This window comes from Anguilla anguilla, chromosome 16, assembly GCF_013347855.1.
Source record: "Anguilla anguilla isolate fAngAng1 chromosome 16, fAngAng1.pri, whole genome shotgun sequence".
NCBI classification, from domain to species: domain Eukaryota; kingdom Metazoa; phylum Chordata; class Actinopteri; order Anguilliformes; family Anguillidae; genus Anguilla; species Anguilla anguilla.
The window spans coordinates 21,672,902-21,696,810 of NC_049216.1; the positions used below are offsets into that span (position 1 = coordinate 21,672,902).

The 23,909-nt window shown below is 39.7% G+C and overlaps 2 protein-coding genes across 4 annotated transcripts; one reads left to right on the forward strand and one right to left on the reverse strand.

The window, feature by feature from the left end:
• Positions 1 to 774: 774 nt before the first annotated feature.
• On the forward strand, positions 775 to 10,752 carry LOC118215802 (B-cadherin-like). The gene is made up of 16 exons (XM_035396813.1): positions 775 to 909; positions 1,340 to 1,457; positions 4,296 to 4,570; positions 5,657 to 5,797; positions 5,905 to 6,060; positions 6,156 to 6,300; positions 6,448 to 6,620; positions 6,714 to 6,842; positions 6,925 to 7,110; positions 7,206 to 7,450; positions 7,686 to 7,828; positions 8,092 to 8,316; positions 8,631 to 8,846; positions 8,994 to 9,130; positions 9,533 to 9,679; positions 9,920 to 10,752. Exons 1-16 carry the CDS (start codon positions 865 to 867, stop codon positions 10,124 to 10,126), a joined length of 2,688 nt encoding a protein of 895 aa, XP_035252704.1. The 5' UTR covers positions 775 to 864; the 3' UTR covers positions 10,127 to 10,752.
• Positions 10,753 to 10,863: 111 nt separating this feature from the next.
• On the reverse strand, positions 10,864 to 23,901 carry LOC118215815 (E3 ubiquitin-protein ligase RNF166). 3 transcript variants are annotated; one of them, XR_004762892.1, is made up of 7 exons: positions 23,496 to 23,901; positions 16,519 to 16,675; positions 15,811 to 15,923; positions 14,948 to 15,062; positions 14,623 to 14,730; positions 14,058 to 14,487; positions 10,864 to 13,927 (listed from the first exon to the last, which is right to left on the reverse strand). XR_004762892.1 is itself a non-coding variant. In XM_035396832.1 (7 exons), the coding sequence occupies exons 2-7, from the start codon at positions 17,238 to 17,240 to the stop codon at positions 14,422 to 14,424; spliced, it is 567 nt and encodes a 188-aa protein (XP_035252723.1). In that variant the 5' UTR covers positions 17,241 to 17,322; positions 23,496 to 23,630; the 3' UTR covers positions 10,864 to 14,421. The 3 variants fall into 3 exon arrangements, 2 of the variants coding, with proteins under 2 accessions (XP_035252723.1, XP_035252722.1); XM_035396832.1 differs by adding an exon at positions 17,233 to 17,322 and having other exon boundaries at positions 10,864 to 14,487; positions 23,496 to 23,630; XM_035396831.1 differs by having other exon boundaries at positions 10,864 to 14,487.
• Positions 23,902 to 23,909: the final 8 nt, after the last annotated feature.

Below are 23,909 nucleotides of genomic sequence, written 5' to 3' on the forward strand. Positions count from 1 at the left end.
GTGCGTAAACACCATCCACTTACTGGCCGTTCTTTCAGTAACATCTTAATTTTATATGCATAGGTACCCCCACATTTTATAACAAGCTTATGCACTCTGCAGCTCTATACACCACGATACGTGCAAGACAGAAAGAGACTCGTAAGCTTCTCTGTTCCTTTTGCGTTCTGACGACTTCTTTCGTTGGAATGCTTCACTTTATACGACGATGTCCAGTGTGCACTTTCTTTTGATCACCAACATATGGAACTTCTCCTTCGACGATTAGCCTTGTTGCAAGTAAATAGGCTAAATGTTAATACTATTATCAGTGTTACTAAAACTCAAATAAAGGTGAACATGCCACATAATTTAACACGTAGTTTATAGGCTAATGGAGACTCATCTAGTTGTGATGGGTTCGGCTATTTTGGTTTTCAAGTCTTCCGACTTTAGCCTCATTTTCATATCAAATCGACAACACGTTTGGCCGTAAACAATCAATTTTATCGGTCAGAAATTAAGTGTAGGCTACACTTGAAAACCATCGAAACGAAATAAGACACACATATTAGTACATGGCCAAATTATACATGATTCTAAATTTGACTATACGAACCCATGAGTACAGAAAGTAACACCACTTACCTGTTTGATAGGTGTACGGATCCATTTCCCCTTGGCGCCTAGACTTTAACCTGCTTATGGGCGAGGTTACCTTCCTGATTTAGTCACGCCCTCCTGGAACTACCCGCTGCAAATCATTAATATAGTGGTTGTGGTACGCGGCAAGTGCTCCTTCTTACGCGCATTATTTGTTACGAGGAGTAGCCTACTAAAGGATTTGTCTTTGTCCAGCGACTCGAGGATCAAACTTTTTTATCTATGGGAGGATTATGGACTTTGCCGTTTGCCGTAATCATTCTTCAGGTAAAGTTTTGTTTCTTTTCTTCGTAGTTTTGCGCAATACAGCCTATGTTTATGTATTGCTTATTAAACCAATGTGTTCATATAGGATACGTTTTCTATGCTTTCTAATTCAGCTTTAAGTTTTTATTTTTCTTTAATCAAATCAATGTAAGTCGGATATTGTTTCTGATTTAACTATCCATTGCCATGGTATCGCAATTGATCTTTATTTTTTTACTTTTTCTAATGAAAATCGGCGTGTACTCAAATTTACTTTCTCAGCCACGTAAAATAAAGTAATTCTGTAAATAAAACATTTTAAATTCATTAAAACCCTAAAACATTTGACTACCTGCAGTTTTTGGAAAAAGCATTTTCACGTGCAGTATCCTCTCCAGTTTATGCGTTTTCTTCATATTAATTCTGTTAACCTGTTTGCAATTTATGAAAGATCTTCACCGCTGGATATTGTAAAGGGGAAGGACCATGTCAACTCGGATTAAGTTCAAAACTTTTCATGTTCAGAGTAAACCGAAATCACGATCACATGGACAAGATACTTGGCAAAGGTAAGAAAGTAACTACATAAAACGTCTTGTCAGTCATTCGAAATGCATTTTCTGATAATAGACGTGCGCACCCACGTATTTTGACTGAGCACTGAATTTAGAATTTTGACTTGTTTAAACAAGTGAAAAAACAAGTTCAGGAATCTGTACTAGTTCACAAATTCTCCTACTTTTGAGAACCAAATTTACTGGCTTTTATCCATGTACAAATGCCAGGAAAGGGATTTATTTGACCCTGAAACTGACTTGCGTATTCACTCTCACCAGATAGCCTTTATTTTCTTTAGTGATTTCATCCTTGCATCCTGATTTAGTCAAAACACATTAGGCTAGGTCCTTAAAGTCTTCTGTATATTGCTGGGTCTTTCCCTGTGGTGAAAATGTTTCTCAAGATTTGTAGTCTCTTCCTTTTTGTTTTTGTGCAGTGTGTGCCCTTCTGAGCCTGAATAAATCATTGTGATTTTAAGTCACAAAATGAAGTTGAGATTAGTTTGCAGAGAATCCTGCCCTGAATATATTAAGTCACTGAAATTCACCCTCTTGAACAGAGTGTATTACATTACAGGCATTTAGCAGATGCTCTTATCCAGAGCAACTTACACAACAATTACATAGCATTTATTGCATCCATTCATACAGATGGATATGTACTGAAGCAATGCAGTTTACTTACCTTGCTCAAGGGTACAACGGTAGTCCTACCAAGGAATCAAACCTGTGACCTTTAGCTTACAAGACCAGTTCCTTACCCATTATACTACACCACCACCCTGTATTAATACAAGGTGTGTGTGTATGTGTTTTTAAACCCCCCCACACCCGCCACTTTTATTTGCAAGAGAGACGTGTAAGTTTTTATTCTTCTTGGAGCTTAACGTCCTTACTTTGAATACCTTCCCTGGGAAAGGTTGTTGCAGTCAGTGTGACTGAGTGATATGGACATGTATGAGTGAAGACTATGAAGTAATTGTACCAGCAATTCTGATTTTTATCAGTGTGATATGATGACAGTTTCTGTGCAAGTTTTCACCCATCCAGCCAGTAGAGCTAGTGACACTTCTTAAAAAAACCTCTAGAATAAAAGCAGTATGTCCAGTTTTCTTCTACATTGGAAGAATCACACCATTTCACTATCTGCGTTGTCAATGCATGCTTAGAATACTTAACTGATGCACCGTAACTGAAATGCATGCTGTCTGAAAATTAAATGGATTTTCACATCTTTAGTAAATGTGAAGATCGCATAAACAAGAGAGAACTTTCATAAATCATTCAATTGTTTGTAATGGAATGGGGAAAAAAAATTCACACAGCAAAAATCCATACTGTTGAAATTTGTGCTTGTTTTCTGATGGAACTCTTTTCTTTACTTTGCATTTTATAGATATATACTAAATATATTCTGAATTTCCAATATCATATGGCATCTCCACTTGAAAAATTTCCAGAACAGAAATACAGAATGAGATTGGAAGTGTTAAGAATGAAGAGGTAATTGAAATTGTATGCAGATGTATTCCTTTGGCAGTAAAGAGGAACCATGCTACTTTGAAAAGGCCCTATCCTTAGTGGAGATTGCCTTGCTATCAGCAAGTGGTGGGCATTGCTATCATTAAGGGGTGGATCTACCCCATATCAGTGTGAATAGATTCTTTTGTCTACTGTTCAGTTAAGGAGCCAAGTGTCAAGTTTAGGTCATGTAGATCTATTCTTTGAATTTGTCTGTCTCCATGCTTGTTTGCCTATGCAGAATGCAAGTTCCTAATAATGAATTATCAGGTGATAATTAATTTTAACCAGTAATATTAGTTAACATTTTTGTCTTGTTCATCCATAGAAAGACCATATTCAAAACTGAATTATTGTTTCAAATGCTTTACATTTGGTTTGCCACATTTACTATGAAATTCTGCACTTCTCTTAAATCAGGCAGTTTTGGAAGTTATAGTGCTGTATTGTCGAACCCCCTCAGACCCCCACACACACACACACACACACACACACACACAAACACACACAAACACACAAATGAAAGAATTGGGTGGTTCAGAGTGTTTGCTGTTTAAAAGACTGCGCTTTCAGTTTGTGGTAATCTAACACTTATCTGGCTTCAAGGTAAACTGTCCCTAACGGCAAGCCAAACATTTTGACAAACACTTGCTCAAGGCTTTTTGCATTGTCTTTTGTTAATACCAAAAGTCCTAAGAGTCTGATCCCATTTCAGATTAGTTCTGGTGCTGCATGCCTTTTGAGGGCATTACCTATTTTTAACAAAGATCACCATTTATGCAATGTGATGTTTGGTTGTTTCTCCAAATTATGTACTTTCAGTGTGGCTTTTGAGCACTGTCTTGAAAAATATGTTGGGAACAGTTTTCCTTTGCCAAGTCAAGGATGAATGGCCTGTTTTTTTCCCCAAGCATTCTTACACGCATGTTCTTAGAAGTTGTCATGTTACCTAATCTGAATACTTCAGTGAAAATTTTTCTAACTGGATAGTATGTAAAAATATAATCTTGTATGTTACTGTGGATGAGTATCTCTCTTTATATAATTAAACCTGATCATCCATCATTTTCAAGCATTTTGCAGCATTGTGTGCTTGTGTAATGTTATTTGTATTCTAGCCTACTGTTTCTCCTAATTCTTGATTTGGTCATGGTAGGCTACTGTACATTTGAGCACACAGTGTTTACAATTTACTTTGTATGTAAATAGCTGTTTTATCAACTGAACTTATTAGCTCACATAGTTGAAAATGTAATGGTATCAACCATCAGTCCTTTGAGTGTTTTGCTTGAATTTCTCATTTAAACTGGTGTGGTTTTTCTTTTGTAGTGATTTTTTCTGACTGCAGTGGCCACAGGAGAACTCAGATCGAGGTAGATGACGCCCAGTTTAATGTGGACCAAGATGGATCACTCAAGCTGATGAAAGCTGTGCTGTCACCCAAACAACACGATAGCTTTTTAATCCATGCCTTCGACTCCAATGGTAAAGAATTTACAACCTGGGTCAGAGTAAAACATGATCCTGCAAGCCACCAGTACTCTGATCTTCATCATCCCAATTACCACCATTCCCATGCCATCGATAGTGTCTTTGCTGAACAGGTAAGATCATCTCCATCATGCAATAGTGGTCTGGTTGTGACCCCTTCTGGTATAAATTGTTTGCCTATCATAATTTTCTACATACAGACCAGCTTAAAAGATTTTTAAAAATACAATTTCATTGCAGTGTTGATTATAAATGGTTAATTACCCTTTCTTACTGTGCCTGAGACCTGCACAACTGGTACACCTGATGCAGTCGCATCACACGCTCTTTACTTGAGCAGTGTGGTATTGTGCTACCCATTGGGGACGTTTGTTCACAGTAAAATGTGGTATGGTCAGGATTTGATTCAAAACACTGGGAGCACTGCACTCCGAACTAATGCCTTATCTGGATGCCCACTTGAGAATGTCAACCAAGAGTAACACCCCCAGTCAGGAAAACACTTCACACTAGATCCAATTATAAGAGTTTTTATTTTTACAGAAAGAGCACAACTGCCAACAAAGTTAAACTGTACTAAAAAAAAAAAAAAAACTTTATTTACTGCAATCTTTTATATGCTGTAAGAGAGGTTGTGCAACTGTGTCGTTACCATGGCCAACCACCTCCTCTCATGCTGCTGCATACTCCCCTCTTGCTTTTCGCTCAAGGCCTGTAGGAGTTGAGGATAGGCCCCGGCCTGTGATATACTGGCATCGAACTCGCACAATTACTCAGCCTGCCCTTATCAGCTGGAAAAAGGCGAGCAATGTTGAATAGGACAGAATACATTGTTTTATGTAACTGGTATAATGAAATGCAATAATATGGATTAAAAAATGTTAACCCTTCAGTTAGCACTTTTTAAACTAACTGCTGTATCGTCTATACATTACATCTTGTTCTCAGTATGTTTATAATCATTCTATTTAGAAATAATGCGGCCACGATGACATGGTATTGAAAGTTTTTCAAGTTAATTTAATCGTTGTGTCTCAATTTTTACATTTCAATTAAGGTTGAAATGATGCAATGAAAGTCCAGATTCACATCAGACTGAAAGCTTTAAGTTTCATTCGGTATATAAACCGCTTGCAAAGCAACTTGTATTCAATGTTCAACGGGACATCGTCCAACATTTTTGTCCCTCCTGTTCACAGGTCTCATCTCCTCCAGCTGTTGATGTGCTAATGTTTCCGCATACTTCACAAGGACTGAGGAGGAGGAAGAGGGACTGGGTCATTCCTCCCATTAACTTTCCAGAGAATGACCGGGGGCCCTTCCCCAAACAAGTGGTACAGGTGTGTGTTGCATCATATGTGGTTTGCCGAGGATTTAGGTGGATCTACAGCAGAACTCCTGTTTTCCACTTTTCATTCAGTAATAGTCAGAAATGTTACATTTCCAGATCAGGTCCAATAAGGATAAGAAGGTGAAAATGGAGTACACAATTTCTGGCCCTGGAGCAGATGAGGCACCACTGGGGCTTTTCACCATTGATAGAACCTCTGGTTGGCTGTATGTCACCCAGCCATTGGACAGAGAGAAACAAGATCAGTATACTGTAAGCTTTCTTTTGCGTGTAATTTGATTGAAACATATTACAGTTGGCCTCCAAGTTGAAATGAATGTATAAACACAAAATTTTTCTTCTTCTAGCTCTTGGCACATGCTGTAGCAGTGGGGCAGGGTATAACCGAAGTGCCCATGGAAATTATTGTGAAAGTAATTGATCAGAACGACAACAAGCCCGAGTTTACCCAAGATACCTTTGTGGGCAGTGTTGCTGAAGCATCAGCACTAGGTACTGTGATGCCAGTTTTAAAGTATTTTCATTTTTTGTGTGGCTATATGGAAGTTTGAATATGAACATAATACATGTAAATTTCTTCGAATGTGATAATTTGTCTTCTGAGTTTTTAACATTTTTGTTTGAATTCTACCTTTCTAGGTCTTGAATTTATGAAGGTCACAGCTAATGACGCGGATGAATCTGGGTCACTCAATGCTGATATCAAGTACAAAATTCTGATCCAGGAGCCAGAACTTCCCAATTCAAATATGTTTTCTATCAACCCTGTGAGTGGAGGGATTAGACTGAGCTCCCCTGGACTTGACAGAGAGGTATTTACTTGCCGTAGAAGCCAACATAAACTGAAATGTTCCTGTATTTACAACATAATTTGTGGTTGTACTTATTTCTTAATTTTTTTATAGAAACATCGGAAATATACATTGGTCATTCAAGCTGCTGACATGGATGGGGAAGGTCTCACAAGTACTTGTAGAGCAGTCATCACAGTAGCGGACAGCAATGACAATGCTCCTCAGTTTGACAGTACATTGGTAAATTAGTTACTATTTTACCTTGCGTCTGGCTATGTGCTTATGCAAAATTATGCTCTGAAAATGTATTGTTTCTTCTTAGTACACAGCCACTGTCCCTGAAAATAAAATGGGTTTTGTAGTGGTGAAAATGCCAGTGACCGATGCGGATGAGCCACACACACCTGCATGGTCGACCAAATACAAAATCGTTCAAGGCAACGATGGTGGATTCTTTAACGTCAGCACTGGACCAAACAAGCTGGAGGGAATTATTACTACAGTGAAGGTAATGGTCCATGTGATGGGCTACATATTTATTCAAAATTAATCTGTGTTGAAATCAACATGTCTTACTCATGTTTATTTCTCCTCCCCTATAAGGGCCTTGATTTTGAGAATAGCATGAAGTACACCTTGCTGGTCACTGTGGAGAACGATATCGAATTTGCCACTCGTCTGCTCACCTCCACCACAACAGTCATTGTAAATGTGGAGGATGAAAACGAGGCTCCTGTCTTCATGCCAAAAGAGAAATTGATTGTGAGACCAGAGGACATGGCAGTTGGCAGTGATCTGATTCGATATGTAGCGACCGATCCTGACACTGCAAGGAAACAGACTCTGTGGTAATGAGCTGCTCTACCAATGGTGCAAGTTAAGCACTGGGTGTAGTTATATTGTGTAGCATGTGGCCACATCTTGCCAAAGTATGCTGATCATGGCATCCTAATTGATTGCTCTGCTAATGCTACTGTATATTAGCCAATAGCAGCCTTTCCTTTAAGCAAATGAAAGGCATTTCAGGCCATACAGTGAGTCTTGGGGGTGGGTAAATAAGGAATTTGCCCTTGTATTCTCCAGGTATAAAATTGGCTCTGATCAAGCTGGATGGCTGAATGTCAGTAGGGAGACTGGACAAATCACTGTCAAGAGTCCCATGGACAGAGAATCTCCCAAAGTCACGGCTGGCAAATATAAAGCACTCATCTATGCCATTGATAATGGTACATTTTTCCTTTCATTTTTCTATAAATATTATTGTAATACAGTATTTAAATAAATTTTATACAGTTTAAAGGTCTGCTCCATGAAATATTTTGCTTTTGAATGTGTATTAAATGTTATCTAGTTTTAATGAAGCCACGTAATCAATGCAATTTTCTCTTTTAAGGCTGATTTCTGAATCCTTTGTCATTTTAACCAAGGTTATTCTTATGGAATACCCTGAGGTGCCTTAAGTGTTAAGGCTTCTGTTTTTGATTTACAGATGATGTTCCTGCTACTGGCACTGGAACCCTGCTGATTGAGTTACAAGATGTAAATGACAATGCTCCAACTATTGATCAAGGACAAATACATGTTTGCAACCAAGATTCTGAACCAGTCCTGCTGTCCCTCACTGATAAAGATGGGCCTGGTTTCACATCCCCATTTCGAGTAGAGCTCCAGGGAACGTCTAGGAAAAACTGGACTGCCAAAATGAATGACACAAGTAAGTCTAGCTGTTTGATGGACATGTATAGACTGTGAATCTAAAGGCTGTGTCTTGTCTTACAGTAGAGGTTTTAAAGAAAAATATATAGGCCTATAGTCTTGGAGTCACTATTTGTCTCTTTAAAAAAAAAAAAAAAATTCCTTTTGCAAGAATTATATTTGATTCAGTTTGATTGTTTTGGTCATTGTTTTAACATGGCAAATGTTTTGGTTCCCGTTTGAAATGAATATGCTTTGGTTCCATGACAGTATTGAAATAATCCAATTGTCCAATTTGAAAGCCCACTTGATTGATTTTTTTCCCTGTCTTAGAAACTGGCATCTTACTGACACTCAAGACCAAATTGGACGCAAATGTCTACAGTGTTATACTCAAGGCCTTTGACAGTCATGGGCTTCACCAGGAGAATACGGTTAAGGCCACTGTCTGTAACTGCAGAGGAGCCAACGTCGTCTGTAGTGACCCAAGGACGGACATTGGGATGCCTGTCATTTTTGGAATTTTAGGAGGCGTCCTGTTCCTACTTTGTAAGTGAAGCGCCCTTTTTCCAGTGGTACCTGTTTTTCTATACATTCTATTTATACCATTCAACTAGCAAAACAGAACATTTAGCTTCAGAAATGCAATAGGTGTGAATGCATGAGTGCAGAAGTTCACAAACATGTGTTCCACAGTGGTGCTACTGCTGCTGCTTCTCTTCCTGAGGATGAAGAGGAGGAGGAGCCTGAAGGAGGAGCCTCTGCTCCAGGATGACGACGTTCGTGACAACATCTACTGCTATGATGAGGAAGGTGGAGGAGAGGAAGATCAGGTGGGGCATGGAGAAAATGAATCCCTTGGAGGCTGCAGTGCATTATCATTCCCAACGTTACGATTGTCCTGTGACTTTCATTTTCATTTATTTACTGGAATGATTTTGTTTATTTTAGTCTTGCCATCTTATTAGTAAATTTTAGGGTTTGGCATGTTTTGGTCCAAGTAATCCTCAGCCCTACAATTGAATTGCTCAAAGGCCCTAGGTCTGGTCAAACACTATCCATCCTATGAAGAGGCTTAATAATGAATTGATCTTTGAATAAGGGCATCCCTTCTGTAAAAACAAGTTAACAAGCTTTTTAAGTGAGAACCCCATGCATTTGTTTAAGATTTCAGGTGCAACGACATGTTAAAATTTTTAATATGCCCAATACCCCCCCCCCCCCCCCCCCCCCAGGATTATGACTTGAGCCAGCTGCACAGGGGCCTGGATAACCTGAAGCCTGAAATCTTCCGTAACGATGTGGCTCCAACATATTTCATTGCACCACAATACAGGGCCCGACCAGCAAACCCTGAAGAAATTGGTAATTTCATTGAGGATGTGAGTGCAGATTTTATTCCTTCCTATTAAACCAATTGAACTGTGCCAGAGGGTACAGATTTATCTTGAGATGAAGCTCCTACCCTGACAAGCTAGTGGATTTCCTGAACTGCTACTTAATTTTGGAATAGTGAATTTAAAATCATTTTTAAATGTTTGTGTAACTTATAAAGACCACCTGCATTATTGCCCACTTGTGTAGCATTAGCGTAGTGCTCATTTCTTTCCTGCTTGTACCAGAACCTGATGGCAGCAGACAGTGACCCCACTGCTCCCCCATACGACTCCCTGCTGGTGTTTGACTATGAAGGAGGAGGCTCAGATGCTAGCTCCCTGAGCTCCCTTAACTCCTCCAGCTCAGGGGACGACCAGGACTATGACTACCTGACCGAATGGGGGCCTCGCTTCAAGAAACTGGCAGACATGTATGGTGCAGACGATGACTGAAAGCCTGGTCACCGGCATGGCCTGGTCACCAAATGTCCCCTCTGCTCTTGCTCTTTATAACAACTTTACAGCCAAGTGTTTTTTTTGGAGGGGGGGGGGGGGGGGGAGGCAGCACCTTGCAGTGTGAGAATGTGGTTTGGGTGTATAGGACCATTTTGGGATTCTGCTGAGCACTCGGTCTTCATGTGAGAGGGAAAGTTTACATTTTGAACTCTGATCATTGAGAGCAATGTGAAGCACTGCACACTTGCGTTACTGACAGTTGATTTTTTTTTTACTTTTACAGTTTGTACTTGTACTGAAATGGTGACTTGTAAATATGATTTGAATTTGAAGTTTTGTCACTTAAGACATTCTCAGGATTTTTGCTTTACTACTGAGATGGACACTGATTTCAGGTATCTATAAAAGCAAGGAGAAGTTTTACATTTTTTTAAATAAAGTTGGCATGTTTCAGGTAATATTCCGAATTATTACTCAAATGCACCCTCAAGATGAAAGCAACTGCCGAAGGTTTTTTTTTTCTTTTTGGTAATGCTGAATTGCATGAAAATGTTGTAACCCAAATGCTATTTGTACAAGGGTTGGATGGAAATCAGTTTATTAAAACTAAACCTGGAACATGCCTTCAAATTCATGTTTTTGGATTTCATGACATCACCCAAACTGCTTTTGTATAAACTTGATCACAACTGAGCATAATCACATTTCAGAGTACATTTCTGGCACAGAGTATATGTCCTATAGATAAAGTTTATTAAGGGAACATTAGGAAAACAGGCTTACAGAAATGCTTGATGTACTGCATTCAAAGGATATAGACAGGACCTTTGGCAGCATTTCATCCATATTATTTCAAGTGTTAAATTCTTGAAGATGGTTCCATTGACAGAAGTATCACACTGATGTATGGATATACAAATGTGTAAATACTATATAATGCTTATAAACAATTTTTTAAATGTTGCACAGTATCAAAATATAGAATTCTGTAGTATGGCATAGATGTGCCTTAAAAACATGTAATGGCATCATTTAAAAAAACAAACTGAAAATGAATGATCTTAGGTTTTGGGATATTTTGAAAGTGTTGTTAGGTAGACCGAGGTGGTTCAGTCTTTGCCTTCTGTCCTGTTTTTCTGCAACAGACCAGGTTCATCCCAGTCACTTATTGTTCAGCCCAGGTGCCACAAGAGTGCTAGAGGAACATGTTTGTGTATTTTACTTCTTACAAACATTTTTGTCATACTTGCTGAGAAATACTTAACTTTTTGTCTTGAACATTGCATGTTTGAGTTGTACTATGACTTGGAAAAAACTCAATTTCTCTCAGCCAATTCTCAGTTTCCAACTCGCAAATTTTGCATGTTTTTTTTCTATGTTAAGATGCAATATCTTACAAAAATATCTACAAAAATGCAAAAAAAAATGAGCCATGTTTTTAAGAAAACAGTCATACAATTTTTTTAGATGAAACCATTTTGTAAATATTTTCCTCAGATACAATTATTTTTACAATGTGCCTCTTGTGAAGGTCAGCTTCAATGATTAGTGCTGTTATTAATAGTATTTATTTGCTTAGCGGGTGCACTTATCTAGGGTGACTTGCATAGCTTACATACGGGTGTTTATCAGTTACACAGACAGGTATTTTCCAGTAGAATTGAGGTTTTAGATGTTGCTCATGTTTGCCCATCTGGAATGCTTCAGTGATCGGTACACATTGCTGTCTCACTTAACTGATACAGCCCATAGTCATCACTGCAAAGTTGGTTCAGATTTCAACAGGAAGCATCACGTATTTAGGTGACTGTCAATTAAAAGACAACCACGGGACAACAGAATATAAGTGAGGCGAGCGATTTGCTCACATACTGTATTTTTGTGTTCTTTATTTCTGTCATAATATATAAAGGTTCCCCAAGTCAGCAGATAATTCCAATACGTTTAGTACATGGAAGCACTCATTGTAATACAGGAAACTACATTGAATTAGATTTGGTGTTAGGATGAATGCACATTGACAGCAGACTGGACATCAGGCTAGGAAAGCCCAACTGAACAGTAAATATATTACTGGTGTAAGATTTATTATACACACCTGTTAGTGCTTTCCCAAGAGCAGAGGGTGAGCATGTACATCTGCACTCCATTTCTAGGAGTGATAAGCAGTACAGATCCCCCAATACCATGAGAAAGCACCCTATCTCACTCAAGGGTACAACCACCACTACAAAACCGTGCATTATCTGAGCAGTCTGGAGTGAATCCAGCAGTGAATTTCTGTAATGGGTAGTGGCCAAATTTAAAGCACCTTGATGTTCTTTAAAACACTCAAAATCTAACCAATGAAAACTGCTATTTATTGTGGGTATTGTGCATGTATAATATCAATAATAATAATATCATTATCTACACAAACTCACATCACCACTCTCCTATGATAAGTTCTCCCATGAGATGTCATACCCTGTTAGTAAATGGAATGCATGATCACCTACGATTAGGGGTTACCGTAAGCACTTGGTACAGTATGTTAAGCAGTTCAATGTTTCACAGTGCTCAACTGAAATAGTGCTAATATTGCTATTCGTCCTTAACATTTTAAAAGAAGTACATAATTAAAGAGATCAACTCCAAAAACATCTTGTGGCTTTGACGTGCAGTGGCACTGCGGGTCAGCCTGTGCAGGATATGGAAACCCCTCGGCAAGTGGGGAATATCACTTCCTGAGAGACTGACTCAGTCTCAGCGACATGCTGTTTCACATACATCCCACTCATAAAGCATGAAGAAACATCGCTGGGGAGGAAGTGAGCAGCTTATCGTTAGCTGCCGTGCCACCTTTAGGAATGTCTGATAGTTCAGAAACAGGCTCATCATTGTTCTAGCATTATAAACAGATCATAATCATCATTGCTTTCCTGTTCTCTCAATTCAACCAATCAACTCAGTCAAAGGTATGTCCAAATGTCACCTAAAGCTCCCCCATCCGGCTTAATAATTACTTGTGTGTTTGGCACCACAGGACAAGGATGAGGCAGTATGAGGAGGACTGCAAGCAGGAAGTAACTAATCTGATGCAATATTTGTTTGTGATTTGTAAAGGAGACTACCTCCTTTCCACACAGAGTGCATCCTGAAAAAATAACATTCACACATCAAACCAGACCAGATTTAAACCTAAAGGCACACAGTATAAACATTATCTTGTATCATTCAAAATTACTTTCCTAATACAAACTTTACTCTGGGCGCCCTCTAGTGTCGTCACTGTGTCACAATACTTGTTATGGTTAGGAACAAACACAGGGAGCGCTCCATTCACTAGCCTCCACATTTAATTTGATTTATCCGAGATGTATTTATGATACAAACAATTAATATAAAACCACAAACGCATTCTTAATTATTAAATGTATGTTTACTTCTGTGTTATTAGTGAACCATTTGAAACAAACATTTTCAAAAATATATTTTTTTTCTCAGCTGGTACTTCATAAAAATACTATTGTAGGTAAACGGGTAACAGTAGTATTAACCATTAATGCATCACTATTGGCCTGCAAGCCATCTATAAAATCATAACAATACTATACTTCATGTACAAAAATGTGCTAAGAGCAAGTATTCAGAAGAACCCTAATAAAATGGGGGCCATGTACATTTTTGTTGGGATGTTGGTCTTCTGTCCATTGTGGTAATGTGATTAGCAAGTCACCTCCCTTTCTTGGCTTGATTAACACTTTCTTCTGCAAGAAGCTCCTCCCATAGCACCCGGCCATACCACACTGCTTCCCTCTGCCAACATTACAAAAGTTAAACAGATTTAAAAAGTAAAGTCACAGATAATTATTTGAATAGAAGTGAAACTGATTCTTGTTAGCCCATGTAAACACTAAAACTCCAAGTTAATGAACCCCAAACCCACTTCTTCATTCATTTGAGCACTGCATTGTTGCATTTATGATACAATCTCTGGGCTGTGATTGGTGACTGACAGAACAGGAAAAGCTCAGTGACTGAGTCAGCAGAGTTCTGGTGAGCTGGAACCTCAGTTCTCTGCAAGTCAGCCATGGTGTAGAGGCAGGAGTGAAGAAGGGGGTTCTCTGCTCTGCCAGAAGGTTGGAGAGCTACAGGAGGAGGAGAGTATGTTATTGAGAATACCAGGACACAGAGAGTGGAGTAAGGAGAGGTCCTTAGATTCTTGTAAGATTGATTGTTGGAAAGGAACAGTTGGAGAAGAGAGCATTAATCAGACTGCCAGGGTGCAGAAGGAGAGGTGAAGGAGGTCATTAGTTCTCAGCCAATGACAGTGCCAATGCTGCCTGCAGCGCTGCCTCCTCATCGATGCTGTAGTCCTGGAAACACACATAGACAAGAGGTCAGGACCTCAGTGAGCGGTCACTGCTCACAAATTATGATCCGGCCTTTAAAAAATAACAAGTAACCTGAGCGTCATGCATTTTTTTGAAATACAGTGGAGCACTGCTCACCACAAAAGTGTCATAGGAGAACTTGTGCCGGTGCAGGAGGTGCTGCAGGAAGTTGGAGCTCTTATAGCTGGGGTCGCCCCAAGGCATGGCTGAACATATGGGGCACACCTGCCCCAGGGGGGAGACACACTCATCACATCCAGGCCTTCAGCTCTTGTGCCATCACCCACTGCAACATCTTGATGTCCATCAGATTCTCCCACACAGGCCAACATAATTTTCATATATTATACCCGTTCTTATGTCTGGATTCAAGCATCTCATTAAAAGCCACAGACATCAATTACAACTTAATTTCCCATCACCCCGTCCTGCCTGGACTCACCACTTTATTAGAGTCATTTCGGTGGTTCTCCATAGAGTGTTTGACCAGCTCCTGCTGGTCAAGATTCCTGGCTCCACAGTATGGACACACAAAAGTGGAGCGGTTTGGGATATTGCTATAGATAGGAAAAGAGAGGATTTCAGTGGAGAGCAGTAAAAAATAATAATAAAAAAACCAAAAAACTAGCAAAAGATGGAAAGGTGGGAGATGATCAAATCATATTTTGACTCAGCCATGGAAAAATATATACTTCGTTAAAGGTAACCTGCCCGCTTAACTAGAAATACAGAAGCCTTAGACTGTCAGCTGTATGCGTGAGCAGGGTACCTCTGCCTTCCCCATGTACAGAGTGATGAGTATTTGTGTGTGTGTGTGTGTGTGTGTGTGTGTGTGTGACTTTGTTACAGAAGGTTCTGTATTTACAATCTGGGTCTGAATTCCAGGAAAGCAGGACAACTGACAGACTGTCAAACACTGACAAGCTAGTTAGGACAGATGGGCAGCATTCATCTGGGTTAAGATGCAATCAGTTCACGCTGCCAGCAAGTAAACCCTCCATGTGTCTCCATCAGCCATGCCAGTGTGGAGCTTTGTGTTCAGAAATGCTGCCAATACACACCACAAACTGCCAGTGCTGGCTACAGGATCAGGTTGGGCCTCGCCATACACACCGCCCCAAACGTCTTCAGCTATCATTACACACTTTCATCTAATCTAATTTCATCTAAGCTTTGTCTTTGTAATACTTTAAATGACAATGAGAGAGATGGGGAGAACAGTAGGACATCTCAACCTGTCAACCTCTCCAAGTTATTACACCTAAAAGCCCTCCTCACATTATCAGAAAATATCAAACAGCATACCTGGGAATTGGCTGTGAAGTGGGTACAACTGGCACAAATTTGGGGCAGTTGGCCATCTGTTCTTGAACCTTTGTGCAAGACGTGATGTGTGACCTCATTTTGACCAGGGTGACCTACAGCCAGCCAACCATCAAAAGAAGGATAATCAGGTCAGTGAGAAGGCAGCATTCATCCTCACTTTCCACAGTACACATTCAAGAACACCTGTGGCTGTGGGCAATTCTGGTTGTGGGATATTAATATGCAAAATAGACTAAAATTGAATTCCATTGTATCACTGGGCCATTTTAGATCCCTGATCTCAGATCTGATCAATTTTGATTGTAATTGTTTTAATTGATGCTTGTTATTATCTCTTTTATGCTCTTTTATTTCTTATACCTCTTGTAATCTCGGCGCATTGAGAAAGACGGTTCCTACCCTCAATTGTCACCGAGAATCTTAAATAAAGGTTGAATGAATGAATGAATATGAATAGTAAGTAAGGGTGCACACCATGGAAATTCTGGGGCCAATAATAATCGATATTTGACTCGCCATTACCTATCCCATTGCTACCCTGTTTTACATTACAGCACAAATGCAAACTGCAACCAAATTTCCACTTTCAAAGGGACTGAATTATACACTGTGCCTGAATGAGCCACTCTACTAGAATGAGACCCATGGCAGAAACTCTACTAGAATGACAGCCAGGTCCGATAGCACCTTTTTACTACAGCCCCGGCAGGGCGCCTTGTAGGAGGACAGCTGCTTCTCCACGCTGGAGGACCTGTCCACCTTCTTTGGGTCGAAAGGCATGCGGCAGAGGGGGCAGAGGGGAGAGGTCACCTGCAGGCATGGCTGTAGGCACTCTCCACAAAACCTGGAAGAACAAACAGGGGCTCAGAAACAAAAAGCTGATTTAAGTAAAAGGGTATAAAATAATGCTTTATATTTATACTTAAATAAGCCAATAGTACATTTTTCTAATTTGACTCTCCAAAAAATACATTAACAGTGCATTTGTAAATTAAACACAAGATGGAATAATTCGGGATTACTAGCCTAGATTTTTATATGAAATGCCTCTTTTCACAGTACACGTGTCACCCCTGATGAAATCACTCCCTGCAGGGACCTCAGGCACGTCACCACAGGAAGAGCAAGGAAACCACCTCAGCAAGTGAGTCCCATGCCAGGCATGCCCCAGCATAGCAAAGGAACTGAGCTTGCAACTCAGAGTTAGTGGGTTTTATTATCAGCTGGTGTGCTGCCACTGTACCCTTGAGCAATGTACCTGACCTGAATTGCTTCACTAAATATCCAGCTGCATAAGTGGACTGAATGTATAAAATGTAACTTGTGCTCTGGATAAGAGCATCTGCTGAATGGCAAAAGGTAATACAAACGTGGCACAGGGGAGTGTGAGGAGAGAGAGACCTTTGCATGTCAGTGCGGGCAGGGTCACAGCACAGGGACTCCACAGCATGGCTGAATTAGGCTGTGACACAAGCTGGGCAAGGCAGGGCACTGGGGAAACAGAAAAAGAGCTCTGCGCTGCTCCGTGGGCCTTTCAAATGTGTCATGCATAAAACATAAACGTGTTTGTTTTATACATAAAAATATATCCGTAAATGATGCTTCATCAGAACAACATTATGACCTTTCAATCTTTTTATTTTATTATTCAATGGACTCTGCTGCCCACACAAGCCCTGCGTAGCTATCTTTGCATTAATTTGTAGTGATGGTAGGAAAAGAACACCACACAGCTGTGCTGCAGTCTCACAATGTCTGTTATTCCATAACCGTCATATGCAATAAAACAAGCTGCACTTACATTACAGTGCTTGCTGCTTTAAAAGGACATTCCCACAGCTTGTAAACACACTTGAGCACGCCATCATGGAGTTAGCTGCACTTACCCCGCCATTTAGTAAATAAATGAGGAATTTAAATCTAACGGGAACCTTCTGGACAGTAGGTTCCTCACGTTTAAAATAAACAAAAATCTGTGCAGACAAGCACACCCTCCAAAACACAATTTGCAATCAAAACAGGAAATGCATTCTGACTACATGTTTTCTCATTTCAATCAAACCACACACGCCCAAGTGCACATATTTCAAGGCTGATTGAAATGTTTCAAAATGTCACCAAGAAGGAACAGGTTTTCTGCATTTCTCCACAAATGTGTTGGTTTACTGTGGCATAAGTGACAGATCAAAAAAAATCTTTAAATTGTTAAAAAAGGATGGCTGGAACATGAGAAATTAATGCTACGATAATAATAGAAACAAAATACATTTAAAATTCAGAAATTATGAATCTATCCAAAATTAAGTACAAAAGCAGAGATCTGATGTAGGCCCACTTGCCATTCAAAGTGTAAATTCATTAGCCTAATTATTGTCTTTTCACCCACAAGGTTATCAAACCCTCATTACTAAAAGATTTTTCAATAACAGCTGATGCATCATTCATCAAACACAGTGGTTGCCTTCACTGCAGGCTAATATCCCAATGAGATCCACGCCCTCACTTCAGAACTTCATCTATATAATATCCAAGTTGGAAAGAAGCTGAGGCGAGTTTGAGATTTAACCAGTTCAAAAGTGACAAGGGATTTATTGTCCTATATAGTTCAGGAGTGGCTTGGGTGAATTACAGTTTTACACAGTGATCCAGGTCTGGAGTGATGTGGGTAATTGGGCTGCACAATACTCTAGACTAGAACTACAGGAAGAGATTTACAGTATTATACACAGATCCAGTTCTGACATGTACAGAAACTATCATAGTGCTTTTTGTTTATCCAGATCATCAATATCCTTGAGCATCACCCTTTCTGAGAATGAGAACCCTCTCCCTGTCTCTAATGCACATGCACATGCTCAGGCATGTGCACACACATGCACAAGTAAGCCCACCATTTCTCAGGCTGTCTATACTTAGTAACTTACTCCAGAAGAAAGGAGATATAATATTTCTATCACCAGTAGATCACAGCCACTTGAAATGAAAGAAAGAAAAAAACAGCTTATCCCCAGTAAAAATATATATGACAGAATTGAGGTTTCCCTGCCCACTGAAAACAACGGAGATTAACCAAATTCCCATGCATGGGGAGAGATCTTTCAAACTCTGAAGATATTTTAATCATCATAATTAATTTACAGAACTGGGGGGCTAATGAGTGCTAATGAAGGCAGGTGTTTCTTGCAAGAAAAGCCTGGAGGAGCAGTCCACAGCATTTACATATTTTTGTTCACAGTTCTGACTACATAGTGGTGATTAGATGCATGTCCTTCCTGATGCTTTCCGGTCTCTCCTGTGAATTTGTTTTCCCTGTTCCAATTATATCACTCTCACATTTTAAAAGGCAGGCTGTGAGATCAGAATTTCACATTGCTGTCTTCAGTGAAATTCACTGGTGGCTAGTTTGTTCCACAGCACAATTTCACTCATGTGTCTTTCAGAAGAATAAATCTAATCCAAAAACAGATGCCATTACAGAATCAGAGTACAGCCTGCAAACAGCAATGTGGTAGATGATAAGCATTAAAAATAATTACGATGATGTCTGCTATAAACAAAACCTTACACAAACCACACAAAGTTTACACTGTCTAGGTACAACCTAATTGGAGGAAATTTATTTAGATTAGAGTGGGTAAGACTAATATCATTAACCATCAGTTCAGGACTGTCTTTTTGTTCATCCATGCCCACAACAGTATCACAGGTGAGTTACAGAAGACAGGGTTATGATAGAAGAGAATTTGTCTGGATACAGTGCATGTTAAAGATTTAATTGGCCACTAGTACAAATTGTGCAAAGTCTAATTTCGATGTCTCATTGTACACCGCCACACTAACTCCCACATTATTACCATTCTTCCTTATGGCCTCTGAAACCACTTTTAACAGATGCTGGTCTGGGGTCAGAATGTGCAAACCATGTATCTATGCACTTATGGGATGTTTTCTTGTCTCAGTATCTTAAATGATCAGGGGAAAAGAGGCTTGTACAGAGATTTGTATTTCTACATTCACCCAAATTAAGGTTCTGGCATAGTCTGGGTCAGGACTGTTCAAGCATGCATGAGAGTATTTGTGCTTACCACCATTTGCATCAATTTTAATGTTACACAAGTACTTTAAATAAAATACTGGCTGGCTTCACAGAAAGGCATGGTTCAGCCAATGAATACCAACTCTACTCTTTGGCAGTGCCCCAGAGAGTAGCAGTCGTAGAATTGGCATTGAGCCATGCCTTTCTCAGAAGCCAGGAAGCCAAGAGAAGCTTTTGCTAGCAATTTCTCTTCTTGGTTTGCTTTTATTCTTGTATTCTTTCTTTCTTTCTCTCTCTCTCTCTCTTTCTCTCTCTCCCACTCTCAACTGAAATCCCTTACTCAATTGTTTCCCTTTTTTGACTCAAAACTTTGGTTTCTTTTGTTCTATAGCCCTTGAACACTGCAGTCATATTCTGGAGGGATGACAGGTATTCACGGCAACTCAATCCAGATTTCTGCCACACTACCTTATTTTCATACTTACCCATGTTAACGATATTTACAAAAAAAAGCAGAAACAATATAGAAAAAATGTATTTTCGAACATTTGTCATTTTATCCCCTTATGTAATTGCCCCATTTTTTGAACAAGCCTGAAAATGACATACCCAAAATAAAATGGTTACTATTCTTAACCCATGGGAGTTTGTTTTCCAAGAGTCAAAATTACTCTAAATATTACTGAAATGAAGTTACAGAAGCTCAAACAAAGTGGAAGTTTCTTTTTTTTTTACCTAAAAGATTTTTAAAAAATATATACAGATGCTTGGGGCTGTGCCTGGTGGGCTTAGAAACACAATACAGACAGACATAGTCGCAATGCTGGATGCATGATTACTGCTTGAACGCTTGATGACAATACCACCAAAATAGAGTAGCCTGCATTGTCTTTTCTGAGCTATGTCTAGGCAGGTGTCCAAAAAAGGTGTGAATTAGAGGTGTAAAATTCCATTTACTTAATACTATACGTTTGTGGAGGCTTGCTTTCCCCCTACCTGTCACCCTCCCCCACCCTCTCCCTCTCCACCACCCTCTCCTTGCTCTTGCAACCTCTGGCAGCAGCAGGTCTGGAAGATCGTAGAAAATAAACACATTAGCTATCTAGTTTAGTAATCCAGTGATTGAGATCAATTGCTTAAAGTTTACATGAAATACCCCACCCCCATCAACAAGTCAAAATACTCCTTATTGTCAATATTCTCTAAATATTTGTATTATTATTCAGTATTCATACTATTATAAAAGTACTGAATACTAAAAAAAATCTTTGAGAATGTATTTAGATGCTCACTGGTATCAAATGGGATCAAGTCTTTTACTGAACAAAGACCTCCAAATGTTGAGTCTTCTGTTTAGACTTAGGCATTGCAAAATAACTTTCTTGTAAAACAACCTTTGTAGACATAAAATCTCAAGAATATTGAGACTCAAGCGTAATATTTTTAGCATGAGTGTGCACCTTGACTTCACTTCTGGGAACCAGTTTCCTGCTTGAGTAAAACATCCTTTAATCAGAGATATAGAAATTACAGAAATTAAATGCTGGAGCAACATCATAATGTCTTGCAATTCTTAAAACATCCTGTGACAAATAATGCAATTAAACTGACTTAGAATTTAAATGAATAAAAATTAATTGATTTAAATTAATTGAATAGGATGGAATTTAGATGGACATCTCTGGTTCGGGCTGAACCCAGAGCCACACCGTACAACACAGCGTGTACCGGCGATGTCTGGGGAAGCAGATGGAGGTTGCTGTGAGATTAGGATTTGGATTATTCACAGATTAGAGGAAATTTTTAAAAAAAAGAAGCAAAACAAACAGCCACATAAATGGACATGTTGCCATGGAGATCTAATGGAACTGCTCTATCTTCTGTACACCTTGCTAGATGAAAAATGTTATGGGGGAACCCATTTTAGGGGGTTACATTCATTACATAAGTGGAAAAACCCACAGCCATACTCAACACCATTGACCCAGGATTAACTAGTGCTATACATGCATTATTTGAAATTCCCTCCAATTTTCCCAAGTGGCCCAACACTGACAAGGCAACAACACCCCCCCCCCCGCCCCCCAATTTCCTGTGGAACCCCAGTGATGATAATGGCTAATAACCAGATGTAGCTGGATTTTCACCTGAATGCCTGGTTGAAAAGTGAAAGTTTTCTAGTCAACTAGGACGTAGCCAGGCTATATCTAGACAAACCTGAGGCTATATTGTGGTTAAACTAGTCTGTTTATGTTTGGTATGTCTCCCAACCTTGATTTCCACCCCTCTAGGTTCTGGCTTTTGCTCAATGGGAGGGTAAACACCAGCACATTAGAACATCCTGACCCACCGAAAGACTTCCCAAACCATCTGAAGCAAAATGCCTAACAAACTGAAAAAGACCAGGATTATGGTAGGGATCTCCAAACTTTTAGATTTGTTTCATTTTGTGTTACCAGCAAACAAGGACTCTGAGATGGTGTCCCCAGTGAAGTGCTCTTGCATACACCACTGAGATTTACAGAGGATTAACAATCAGATGTTTTAACCCTATTTTTTTTTTACATAAGCTAACTCAAATTTCATCACAACCATGAGTTTTAAGTGCATCTTTAAACAATATATTTTCACTGACCCAAAGTAATTTCTATAAATATATAGATACACTTACATACACACATGCATTGCGTTCATGGTTAATAGTAGGCATTGCAGAATTAGGAAAATTTAGAAAAATCTCGTCCTTATTTCAACTGTACAGGAAATAATTTCTGCACATCCCGGCCGTGCAACGGGTTTTGCCTGCTAGATTGTCTCACGTCTGGCTGTCCGGTTTGCTGTTCACGTTCAACTTAAATTTGACTAGATTTAAATCCTGTTAGCCGTGCGTATATTTCAAAGTACAACCCCTCTCAGCTTTCTCGCTTTGTTCTTTCCCAGCTATTTTCGCTATATACACCGTCAAGCATCGGCACCCTGCGGCATTAAAAAATAAACAAAACAACAACAATAAACAAACAAACAAAACGTGTGTGTGTGTGTGTGGGGGGGGGGGGGGGGCTGTCTCATTAAATGTGTCAATGGTTGAGAGTGTTCCTGATTATTTACAGCACGTTTCATGCGTTGCACAGACATGCATATGCTCGCATAATATAACAAATGAACTCCAGATACTGTGTCCAGGGACTTGTTCATTCTTTGCACGATCAATAGCGCTGGCTCACTTGCATCTTACTAGTTGCCTCCTTACAGTTACAGCTAGCTTTAGCGACTAACCTCATCGCGCGCACAAAGGAGCAGCCTTCGTATGAAAATAGTTCTGCATACCATTACTACAGTATTTGCATTAGCCTACTCATAAAATAGGAAATCCATCTCAATGGACGTGCTGGTCGTGCAGCCGGTGACTGCTGACTTTCATTATTCATTTAATCGTTTACTTGCTGACAACTAAGTAGGCTACACAAGACCCCATTTAGTCTTCTTAACGTATTCCGTTCCGATATATTCATATATTTATTAGCACAGCTAATTAAGCAACTAAATGTCCAATCTTTGTACACTTCGAACACACTAAAAGCATGTCCTCTCTCATCCATGACGCATTCAAACGGAACAGACTACTCACGTGTGAGCGCAGCTTGCGATGTTGACAGGTTTGTGGTAGACCTCCAAGCAAATGGGGCAAGAAAACTGGCTCTCAATGCTCTCACCGGGGGCGGCCGCGGCTGCCTCGCTCTGCAGCTGATGCTGATGGTGATGCTGCCTGAGCTGGGTAGCCGACACAAAACTGCGGAACATCGCCATCATGAACGCAGATCTGAGTCCGAGCTTCACCCTCGATAAGCAACGTAACTGTATGTGTACCACTTATCCGAATGGGCAGGCTGCTAACTAACATACATCGGTGCAGGATGCACGAACAGTACAAAACTGGGTTAATACTAGGCACGGCATCCCGCGATAAAAATGGTTGCACAGGAGAAGACACGCCGGACACGAAGTAAACATTTGCCAAAACAAAAACCCTTTAAAGCTGTTT

What these genes read in the sequence shown, in the direction of transcription:
- LOC118215815 (XM_035396831.1), bottom strand. Translation starts at nt 23,677, where the DNA reads ATGATGGCGATGTTCCGCAGTTTTGTGTCGGCTACCCAGCTCAGGCAG. An exon ending in ATCGCAAGCTGCGCTCACAC is followed by an intron (nt 16,676 to 23,495) that starts GTGAGTAGTCTG and finishes TTGTTCTTCCAG; the next exon opens with GTTTTGTGGAGAGTGCCTAC. An exon ending in ACTTCACAGCCAATTCCCAG is followed by an intron (nt 15,063 to 15,810) that starts GTATGCTGTTTG and finishes TCCTATCTATAG; the next exon opens with CAATATCCCAAACCGCTCCA.
- LOC118215802 (XM_035396813.1), top strand. Translation starts at nt 865, where the DNA reads ATGGGAGGATTATGGACTTTGCCGTTTGCCGTAATCATTCTTCAG. An exon ending in GGACAAGATACTTGGCAAAG is followed by an intron (nt 1,458 to 4,295) that starts GTAAGAAAGTAA and finishes TTTCTTTTGTAG; the next exon opens with TGATTTTTTCTGACTGCAGT. An exon ending in GAATTATTACTACAGTGAAG is followed by an intron (nt 7,111 to 7,205) that starts GTAATGGTCCAT and finishes CTCCCCTATAAG; the next exon opens with GGCCTTGATTTTGAGAATAG.